The 11,067-nt window shown below is 47.0% G+C and overlaps 1 protein-coding gene across 3 annotated transcripts in view; it reads left to right on the top strand.

Moving 5' to 3' along the window:
- The first annotated feature begins 650 nt into the window (after window positions 1-650).
- ypel2a (yippee-like 2a) overlaps window positions 651-11,067 on the top strand; it is a 35,411-nt gene continuing 24,994 nt past the window's right edge. For 2 of the 3 annotated variants that reach the window (XM_072243761.1, XM_072243760.1), the window contains exon 1: window positions 651-851. In XM_072243761.1, coding sequence (XP_072099862.1) covers window positions 735-851 — 117 coding nt within the window. In that variant the 5' untranslated portion in view covers window positions 651-734. The other variant, XM_072243762.1, reaches the window with a different exon arrangement.

The following is an 11,067-nucleotide window of genomic DNA, read 5'->3' as shown; positions in this document are numbered from 1 at the left end:
AACTTCAAAGTAGCCTCACTAGTGTCTTACACCTTCAACATAACATCCCAACTCCAGTACTCAGTAGTTTGACTTGTGACAGCCAATGTGCCAAAGTATCCATGAACCTATCTACCTGTGATGCCACTCTAAGGAATTATGGATCTGTATTCCCAGATCATTGCTCACTGTGGCAGTGAATTCCACGGATTCACCAGGTATCCTCGTATTCTGAGGCTGTGCCCTCTGGTCCCAGACTCCCCCACTATTGGAAACATCCTTTCCACATCTACTCTCTCTTGACCTTTCAGGGAAGCTCCAGGCAGAGGGTGTTGGATTTTTCTTGTGAGGAGCTTTGCGATCAAGGAGTGGAGTTGTTGCTTTGCTGACAGTTGTCTGTGTTTGGGCATTTGAATGGTCAAGCAGAACAGAGAATTGCACAGCTTGTTTCTGTATTCTTAACAGTCTTCGGTGCTAAAGTCTTTTAGTCTCTCCACTAACAAATGGTTTTTCTCTGTGCCAGGTTGGTGGGTTAAGACGTCGGTGTCCCGGGCTGTCGCTCCCTCGTTGTGAGGCTGGTGCTACCCCCTCCCTCCTTCCCTGCCCCGGTGCCGCAACAGCGTGTGGAGACCTGCCACACCGCTTGCCCGCACACCACGGCCTTCACCTGCGTGTTCCAGTGTTTCCCGTGCGAGCCCGCCTGCCTCGGCGCCTCGTGGAGCAGCCCAGAGTTTGCGCTGCGTCCGGTGGTCCCCATGGTGAAGATGACAAGATCCAAGACCTTCCAGGCCTACCTCCCCACCTGCCACAGGACGTACAGCTGCATCCACTGCCGGGCGCACCTCGCCAACCACGACGAGCTCATCTCCAAGGTACCTGCTGCCAGGGCAAGGAGGGAATAAAGGGACCTCGGGATCCACCGACGTGGCCTTCTGAAAGTGGTTGCACAGATGATGGGGGTAGTAACGAAGGTGTATGGCATGCTTGCCTACATGAATTACAGGGTATGTTTGATAAGGAGAGGCTCAACAAACTAGGGTTGTTTCTGTGGAGCAGCGTAGGTTGTGAGTAACCTGACATGGGTTTATGATATTATTCAGAATCGGGCAGTTCGGTCACTTGGTGGTTAGCCTAGTGTTTTAGAGCATCGAAGTAAATTTATTATCGAAGTACATGTATGTCATTATGTACAACCCTGAGATTCATGTTCTTGCAGGTACACTCAATAAATCCACTAACCACACCAGGAGGGCAAACAACAACCAGTGTTCAAAAAAACGACAAACTCTGCAAATACAAATTAATAAATAAATAATGAGAACATGAGATGAAAAATCCTTCAAAGTGAGCCCATGGGCTGTGGGAACATTTCAATGATGGGGCAAGTGAGGGTGAGTGAAGTTAACCCCTTTGGTTTAACAGCCTGATGGTTAAGGGGTGATAACCGTTCCATATTCTGGTGCTGTGGGCTCACTGTGCCTGAAGGGCCTGTTACTGTGCTGTATCTCTAAATAAAAATAATGGATGGATGTGGACTCTGTGCTGGCAGAGGGAATTTCACTTAATTTGGCTCTGTGTTTTGCACCATCATTGTGTTCTGGCACAGCACTGTTTTATTAGTCGAGGCACTGAGCTCAGGAGCTGGAAAGTTTTGTTGCCGCTGTATAAGGCTGTGGTTAGGCCACTTGTGTTTATTTCTGGTCGCCTCATAGAAAGGATTTGATGGCTTTGGAGAAGGTACAGTAGAAGTTCACAGGGATGCTACCTGCTTTGGAGGACGTGCTCTGATGAATGGTTAGACGAGCTGAGTCTGTTTTCTCCCAAAGGGGAGGTTTGAATGAAGTTTGTAAAACTGTGAGGTATAGTAGAATTGATGACTACTATCTTTTTCTCAGGATTGAAAAGTTTACAACCGGAGGGAATGTATTTTGGGTGGGGAGGGGGGAAAGACAAAGGAACTATGCATGGCAAATTTTTATAAGAGTGGTCTGGCATGTGCTGCCAGAGACGGTGATAGAGGCAAGACAGCATAGACGTATTTCAGAGACTCTTGGATAGGCAGATGAAAATACAGAGAAGTGAAGGACACTGTCAATGTGCAAGGAAGATTTGTTAGTTAGTTCAGCACAGCACATGAGCTGAAGGACCTGGTCCGTCCTGCACTGTCAGGTTGATCAGGATGAACTTCCCAGGCATGAGAAATGAGAACAGAAGTTGAGGGGGCTTTCAGTCTTCCTATCATTCAGTAAGACCATTTTAACCAAGTCCTGGAAATCTGGAGGTCGCTCCCCAAAATGCTCCAAGAGTCAAAGAACTGAAAGCAATCGAATTTTATAGGATAAGAACATGGAAGATGCAGCTGTACAATGTTCAGATGACACTTAAGTGATGAAGAGCCTCTTCCCAATACTTTTGGTTGTGCCTCATCTGAACCCTGGTGATGGTTGATTCTATTTACTTTTATCTAGAGATGCAGCACAGTAACGAGCCCTTTCAGCCCACTGTGCCCAATTATACCCATTTGACCAATTAACCTACTAACCTGTATGCCTTTTGAATACGAGGGGAAACCAGAGCACTCAGGAAGCCATGCAGTCACAGGGAGAAGGTACAAGCCGGGGTTGCTGACTCTATCGCAGTGTTGTGCTAACCGCTACATTACCACACCACCGCTGGTTGTTATGCTCTTGTGAAGCTTGGCTTTCACTTCCTGCAGTCAGCTGCTTTTATTTTGTAATGTTTGCATTAGTTTGCTTTAAGGAAGTTGAGTCGTATTTATAATATAGTTTCTCTCCAGGTGGCATAGTCAATGAAGTCCTTCAGGATAGTTTGTTTGCATGAAAACAGCCATTTTGTACACAAAATGCTCCCACTTTTTAAAAAAAAAAAAGGTCAGTCAAGTGACCAGGTATGTTTTGATTGGTGATTGAGTGATCTTTAAAGATTGGGCAGGACTTGGTCATTTCTTTACATTATAGTTTTGTGTGTTCTTTAGTGTTCCCAGTAAGAGCAGCCGGATCCCCACCCCAGTAAAGTGCTAGGAGTATTGGCCAGGCTGCAGTCTCCGAACTTGGATCTGCGACCTCCTGACATGTGCTACCCGCTGAGCTGTGTGTTTGGCAAGCCTTGCTAAATATACTCTTGTCAGCCTTAACATTCAGTGTGACAACAAAAACTCTATTCGCAGCCACTGCAGCAAACAATCTCTCTGACCCAGAATACAGGGCTCACAATAAAACTGTTGTTCCTGTCGAGTTCTGCGCCTGCTGCCGTGGTTGAGAGGATTTTGCGAGCTTAATGTGCCCAGCTTCTGAAAGAAAATAAACGTACCCGGCTACCCAGTACACTGATGCTTTTGACTCCTGATCTCTGTCCTATTAATAACTTGGTGATTGCAGTGGACTGACTTTCTGAATGTTGGCTTGTGCTTTTTGTACCAAAAAAAAAGAGAAAAGGGTGTGCTAAACACTCTCTCAAAGTGATACATTTTTCTCTCATAAAAATAATTTAGAAGCCTCTGTCCACTCTCATTTCTCTAATCTGTTGTCTGCCAGCAACTAGCTCTTTGCTCTCCTGGCTGGAGTCTGAGTAAAGTCAGTTCCTTGCATATTGTGGTTTAAGCACTGACCTCAGTCAACCAGCGGTCAGGGACCCTGAGTGGTAAGTTCTAGAATTGAAACTGGATTTTTAAAAGCAACTTGCCAGGGAAGAAATGGATTTCTCTCTGTGCCAAAAAAACTTTACAGAAATAGTGTAGTAAAAAGTTTACAAGTCTTTCAGGTGCTTTTTTTTAATGCTCCTTCAGAGCCAAACAGAACTGTGCAGGTACTTTGAGAGTGCAGTTAGTGTGGGAAACACAGCTGCCAGTTAGTACACAGAAAAGAGCGGCATGACGATGACTCTGTACAAAAGTTGATTGAAGAGCAAACATTGGCCCAGACACCAGGAAGAACTCCCCTGCCTTCTCTTTGAAATATGTTTGTATTCACTTAAGCGAGGTGTGTGTGTTGATGGCACGGCCAGCATTTACAGCCTCTCCATACCTGCCCTTGTGAGGGTGTGTGCGGAATTGCTTCTCACAGTCTACACTGCAGCTGAGGAGGAAGAAGGCGGTTAGTCTTTTGTCAAACGTATGTCAAAACATTGAGTGAAATGTGTTGCTGGCGTCGAATTCAATCATCGATGATTGTGCTAAGTAGCCCACAAGTGCTACCACTTAGCATGACCACAACTCAGTAACCTTAACCGTACGCCTTCAGAATGTGGGAGGAATGCGAAGGACACCCACATCGTCACAGGGAGGATGTACATACAGCAGGAGGAATTGAATCCTGATTATTGGTCACCGGCCTGCGCTGTAAAGCGATGCGCAAACAGCTACCAGACTGCCCTGCCCTTAGTTGTGAGGCTAAGGCTTTGATGCATCATGAAGGGGAATGCGAGCAGGGTGAGGTTCCCATGTGCCTGCTGCCCTTGTCCCCTTTGATAGGGGTTACCAGATGTAGGAGGTGCAACTCTGGTAGCCTGGTAGTAAGTATTGTACCTGCCAGTGGAGGGAGTGTTTAATGTGGGCTGCTTAACCGGAATGGTGTTCTTTTCTTTAATTTGGAGATACAGCACGCTAACAGGTGCTAACGGGCCCTTCCAGCCCAGTGTTCCTATGCCACCCAGTTACACTCGTGACCAATGAGCCTCCTAGCTCGTACGTCTTTGGACTGTGGGAGAAACCTGGAGCACCCAATGGAAACCCACATTGTCACGGAGCATGGGCAAACTCCTTATAGACAGCATGGAATTAAACTCGAGTGGCTGACCCTGTCATAGTGTTATGTTGACCTTGTTGCCCATGTTGGTTTTCATGCTATCATGGGGTCACTACGTGGGGCGGCTGGATCCTCAGCTTAACATTTTCCTGAAGCTTCTGCCATTGCAGCACTCTGTGTTACGATTTTATTTATAATAAAAGTAAAACAATACATGGCTTTCTTCACATTTCTAGTGTTGTCCAGTCTATACATTTGTCATTAAGATGTATGGTGGCACATTAGCGTATTAGTATTATGCTGTTACATCGCCAGCATCCCAGTTTCAATTCCTGCTGCCATTTGTAAGGTGTTTGTGCGTTTTCCCCCCTGTGACCACATGGGTTTCCTCTGGCTGCTCTGGTTTCCTCCCATGCTCCAGAGACCTACAGGTTAGTAGTTTAATCGGTCACGTGGGTGTAATTGACTGGCGTGGACTCGTGCTCGAAGGACCTGTTACTGTGCGGGGTCTCTAAATAAATATACAGGTTTCCCCCGCTAACTGAAGGTAGAGCTTTCCTATGAAACCGTTCGTAAGCCAAAATGGCGTAAAGCGAAGAAGGAATTGCCATTAATTTATTTGGGAAAATTTTTTGAACGTTTTCAGACGCATAAAATAACCCACCAAATCATAGTAAATAGCGCACAAAACCTAAAATAGCACTAACATATAGTAAAAGCAGGAATGATATGATAAATACAGCCTATATAAAGTAGAAGTAATGTATGTACAGTGTAGTTTCACTTACTAGAATGGGGAAGATGCAGCCAAAACCGATTTGTAGAAAAAAATCGGCACATACACGCACGCGCACACACCTGCCCGCACAAGGCTTCATGGTCATGGTAGTCTTTCTCAGAGTAAACACAAGTTTAAAGCGGGCATCTTTTTTCGTAAAAGCGAAAATCCTCTTTTGGTTAGTTAAAACAGGTACTAATGTAGCTCTCTCGTAAAAGCGAAGTGGCGTAAAGTGGGGGACACCTGTAATACATTGTGTGTACAAAGCACCAAAGCCACAGGTGGCTTCTTTGAACAAAACACCCTTCAAGTGTTTGAGGGGCTCTTTCACAAGGTCCGATTCAATGGTAACAGGATCTTGGATTGCTGTCCTTTTTCCCCCTCTTCCCCACCCCCAGTCCTCCACAAAGCCTCTGTGTTGGCTACACCAAGCTTCAATACATTCCTTGGCATGTATTCCTGCAGTCTGGAATGTGCCAGACAGCAGCATTCATTTTTGGACATCTCATTGTAGTGGCAGACCCACACACTTCGAGCAGTGCATCTTTGCTGAGTTAATGATCCTATTGCAGTACTGAATGTTTGCCTTGGGTGTGTGTCCCTGGGAACAGCCTGTACATCAGAGGGTTCTCTTGTGCCACAGATTGAATTAAGCCTCCTTCTGCAGACCCATCTTTACAAATGCAGTCCATTACAGCTGTCCCAGGATGTTAGCCCTCCCTACCGTTACCTGCCTAGTGAGGTCACTATCTTGTTGGTGAGTCGCAGTGTTAAGGCAGTCTGCTGAATGGTTTTGAAATGAACTTGAGGTACCATCCCATAGGAGCTGTCGTATCCTTCTCCTGCAGGGCATGTAGGATGTTCTGTGCTGACCACTGCATGGTGAACTTGTTTGAAGTCAAAGTTGTTGATGTCACTGTTGTTGGGGCTTGAACCCTGACCCTTCAGCTCGCTGTGTTTTCTCGTTGAGTGGGCAAATTGGGTCAGTGACCCAAAATGGGTGGTATGAGAACCGAAGAGTGAAGGGGTGGGGGAAGCAAGGTTGTCAAATGGTTCCCTTTGCTGAATTTCAGGTCCCCAGGAGACCAACAGTTTAGTTCCTTAATTGCAGCTGCTCACGTTTATTTTCAGATACAACATGCAAACAGTCCCTTCTGGCCCAAGGAGCCCAAATTGCCCAATTGCACCTATTAACCTCCTAACCCAGGCATCTTTATGTGGGGGAAACCCACAGAGTCACAGGGGGAATGTACCAACTCCTTCCAGACAGCAGTGGACATTGAACCTGGGTCATTGGGGTTGTAATCGGGTTGAGGTAAACACTATGCTACTGTGCTGCTGTCTTGTACATTTTCCTTCCTCCTAGAGAAAGGAGCATTTCCTTCAGGGAATAACAGAAAAAGCTAATGTTTTCTAGGATTCTTCCTTTGAAGCTTCTGATATTCCTGTCACACACTTCTTGCGCCTCTTCTCAATACTCAGTATTTCTGTATCACCAAGCCTGCAGCCTCCTCCCTCCTCCCTCCTCCCTTTCCCTTCTCACTCCATCACTGCAACCTACTGTTTTCTCATTCCTTGTTTAGTTGGCTGTGGGTGGTGATTGAGACTTCTGGCACTGTCTGGCAGAAGGTTAGGTACTTGAGACTTGCTCAGTGTCTGCAGTGGGCCCCAGCGAATAAGGTGTTTTGAAAAACCAACCTGTTTATTTTCTTGTAGTCAGTTACTCTTTGTTGACTTCGTTCAGCCGGACATAGATGTGAGTCCCTATGTTATCAGAATGGGACCATGAAGATTGATTAATATTTCCCGGTCAGGTCCACAGATATGATGAGGGAGGCATGACTGTTGCTAGATCATCACAAAATGCTGAAGGAACTCAGTAGGCCAAGCAGTGCCCATGTAGGGGAATAAACCATCAATGTTTCTGGGTAAGCCCTTTCATTCTCGTCTTGGTGAAGGGTCACAGCCCGAGAATAAACAGCCCACTTCCTCTTCATGTGGTCTACTGAATTCCTCCAGCATTTTGTCCGTCATTCTGGTTTTCCAGCACTGCCAGATTCTATTTTTTTTTTTTTGACTGTTGCTAGACTTTTCCTGAAGACTATTATACCCACACGATGTTTTATGGGCTGATAGTCAGTTCTATGTAAATCTCATTCAGTTGGCAGTGAAGGGAACAGACTTGCTTTTGCAGCTGTATGCAAATCTTTAGTGTGGTAGCTATCGTGAAAGTGTCAGCACGACCGTATTCCTGGTCGGTCTCAGCGAGCCACGAGTCTGATTACCGATCACAGCCGCTGCTCATTGGGTCCAGAGTGAGGCTCAGTGTGGGACCGATGCTGCTTTCTATTAACAATTTGAACGTGGTGAGGGGGTTGAGGCAGCACCTCTGATAGGACAGAGGTCCCTCAATGACTTATCAGCCTGGGCTATACACAAGTGAGTCAAGTATGACCTCAAACCTCCAGGCTGATAAAGACGACAAGTATACCCCATAACCCAAAGCTGAAATGGGACAATCTTGACATCCCTGGCTAACAGTTATTCCTTCTCCACACAAGGCTTTCATTCTCATTATCTCTTTGCTGTGTGTGGGGAACTTGCTATGTAGACACTGCTTGCCACCTTTCCTATTTTAAATTAAATTAGCTTTATTTGTTACATGTACATCAGCATAGCCTGAGGATGTGCTGGGTGCAGCCCACAAGTGTCGCCATGTTTCCTGTGCCGATATGGCATGCCTACAACTCAGTAACCTTAACCCGTACATCTTTGGAATATAGCAGGAAACCAGAGCACCTGGAGGACACCCACACGGTCATGGGGAGAACGTACAAGCTCGTTGCAGATAGTAGTGGAACTAAACTGAGGTTGCTGGCATTGTAACACACATCAAAGTTGCTGGTGAACGCAGCAGGCCAGGCAGCATCTGTAGGAAGAGGTGCAGTCGACGTTTCAGGCCGAGACCCTTCGTCAGGACTAACTGAAGGAAGAGTGAGTAAGGGATTTGAAAGGGGGAGGGGGAGATCCAAAATGATAGGAGAAGACAGGAGGGGGAGGGATGGAGCCAAGAGCTGGACAGGTGATTGGCAAAAGGGGATACGAGAGGATCATGGGACAGGAGGTCCGGGAAGAAAGACAAGGGGGGGGGGGGAACCCAGAGGATGGGCAAGAGGTATATTCAGAGGGACAGAGGGAGAAAAAGGAGAGTGAGAGAAAGAATGTGTGCATAAAAATGAGTAACAGATAGGGTACGATGGGGAGGTGGGGCCTTAGCGGAAGTTAGAGAAGTCGATGTTCATGCCATCAGGTTGGAGGCTACCCAGACGGAATATAAGGTGTTGTTCCTCCAACCTGAGTGTGGCTTCATCTTTACATTAGAGGAGGCCTTGGATGGACATGTCAGAATGGGAATGGGATGTGGAATTAAAATGTGTGGCCACTGGGAGATCCTGCTTTCTCTGGCGGACAGAGCATAGATGTTCAGCAAAGCGGTCTCCCAGTCTGCGTCGGGTCTCGCCAATATATAAAAGGCCACATCGGGAGCACCGGCCGCAGTATATCACCCCAGTCGACTCACAGGTGAAGTGTTGCCTCACCTGGAAGGACTGTTTGGGGCCCTGAATGGTGGGTAAGGGAGGAAGTGTAAGGGCATGTGTAGCACTTGTTCCGCTTACACGGATAAGTGCCAGGAGGGAGATCAGTGGGGAGGGATGGGGGGGATGAATGGACAAGGGAGTTGTGTAGGGAGCGATCCCTGTGGAATGCAGAGAGAGGGGGGGAGGGAAAGATGTGCTTAGTGGTGGAATCCCGTTGGAGGTGGCAGAAGTTACAGAGAATAATATGTTGGACCCGGAGGCTGGTGGGGTGGTAGATGAGGACCAGGGGAACCCTATTCCTAGTGGGGTGGCGAGAGGATGGAGTGAGAGCAGATGTACGTGAAATGGGGGAGATGCGTTTAAGAGCAGAGTTGATAGTGGAGGAAGGGAAGCCCCTTTCTTTAAAAAAGGAAGACATCTCCCTCGTCCTAGAATGAAAAGCCTCATCCTGAGAGCAGATGCGGCGGAGACAGAGGAATTGCGAGAAGGGGATGGCGTTTTTGCAAGAGACAGGGTGAGAAGAGGAATAGTCCAGATAGCTGTGAGAGTCAGTAGGCTTATAGTAGACATCAGTGATAAGCTGTCTCCAGAGACAGTTTCAGAAAGATCTAGAAAGGGGAGGGAGGTGTCGGAAATGGACCAGGTAAACTTGAGGGCAGGGTGAAAGTTGGAGGCAAAGTTAATAAAGTCAACGAGTTCTGCATGCGTGCAGGAGGCAGCACCAATGCAGTCATCGATGTAGCGAAGGAAAAGTGGGGGACAGATACCAGAATAGGCATGGAACATAGATTGTTCCACAAACCCAACAAAAAGGCAGGCATAGCTAGGACCCATACGGGTGCCCATAGCTACACCTTTAGTTTGGAGGAAGTGGGAGGAGCCAAAGGAGAAATTATTAAGAGTAAGGACTAATTCTGCTAGACGGAGCAGAGTGGTGGTAGAGGGGAACTGATTAGGTCTGGAATCCAAAAAGAAGCGTAGAGCTTTAAGACCTTCCTGATGGGGGATGGAAGTATATAAGGACTGGACATCCATGGTGAAAATAAAGCGGTGGAGGCCAGGGAACTTAAAATCATCGTAAAGTTTAAGAGCGTGAGAAGTGTCACGAACATAGGTCGGAAGGGATTGAACAAGGGGTGATAAAACAGTGTCGAGGTATGCAGAGATGAGTTCGGTGGGGCAGGAGCAAGCTGAGACAATAGGTCGGCCAGGACAGGCAGGGAGATCCCCTGAGCGGATAAAGTCGGTGATGGTGTGGGAGACAATGGCCTGGTGCTCCTTAGTGGGGTCACGATCGAGGGGTAAATAAGAGGAGGTATCATTGTAATAGCATTATGCTAGCCTCTTTGCGATGATGCTGCTTGTCCCTTAGTTTGTTCATTCGTTTTGAGCAGTGTCATATGATATGGGTCATCATAGTCTTTCCATGACCATGCTTGTTCATGGCTAATTTTTCTATGCAAGTGGTTTGCCATTGTCACTTTCTGGGCAGTGTCTTTACAAGGCAGGTGACCCTAGCCATTATCAATACTCTTCAGAGAGCATCTGCCTGGTGTCAGTGGTTGCATAACCAGGACTTGTGATATGCACCGGTTGCTCATACACCCATCCGCCACCTGCTCCCATGGCTTCACGTGACTCTGACTGGGGGGCGGGAGGCTAAACAGGTGCTACACCTTGCCCAAGGGTGATCTGGCTTGTGGAGGGAAGGAGCACCTTGCACCTCCTTTGGAGTTGTGCCGTCCAGTTCTTTAGTGCATTGGCCAAATAAGCAAAAAGCAGCTATTTTTTAAACTTACAACAGTGACCACACTTCAGAATTATTGCAATGGCAGTGGGTTACTTTGGAACATCTGAAAGTGATATGGTTGCTAATACAGAGTGCAGTGTCTTTGATTGTGATAGCTGCAGTCTGTCCTCCTCTCACAGCAGAGCACCTGGTGTTAAC

Source organism: Mobula birostris, chromosome 25 (assembly GCF_030028105.1).
Source record: "Mobula birostris isolate sMobBir1 chromosome 25, sMobBir1.hap1, whole genome shotgun sequence".
NCBI classification, from domain to species: Eukaryota; Metazoa; Chordata; class Chondrichthyes; order Myliobatiformes; family Myliobatidae; genus Mobula; species Mobula birostris.
The sequence above is the reverse complement of the archived record's forward strand: the minus strand, read 5'-3'. Positions and strand labels throughout refer to the sequence as shown.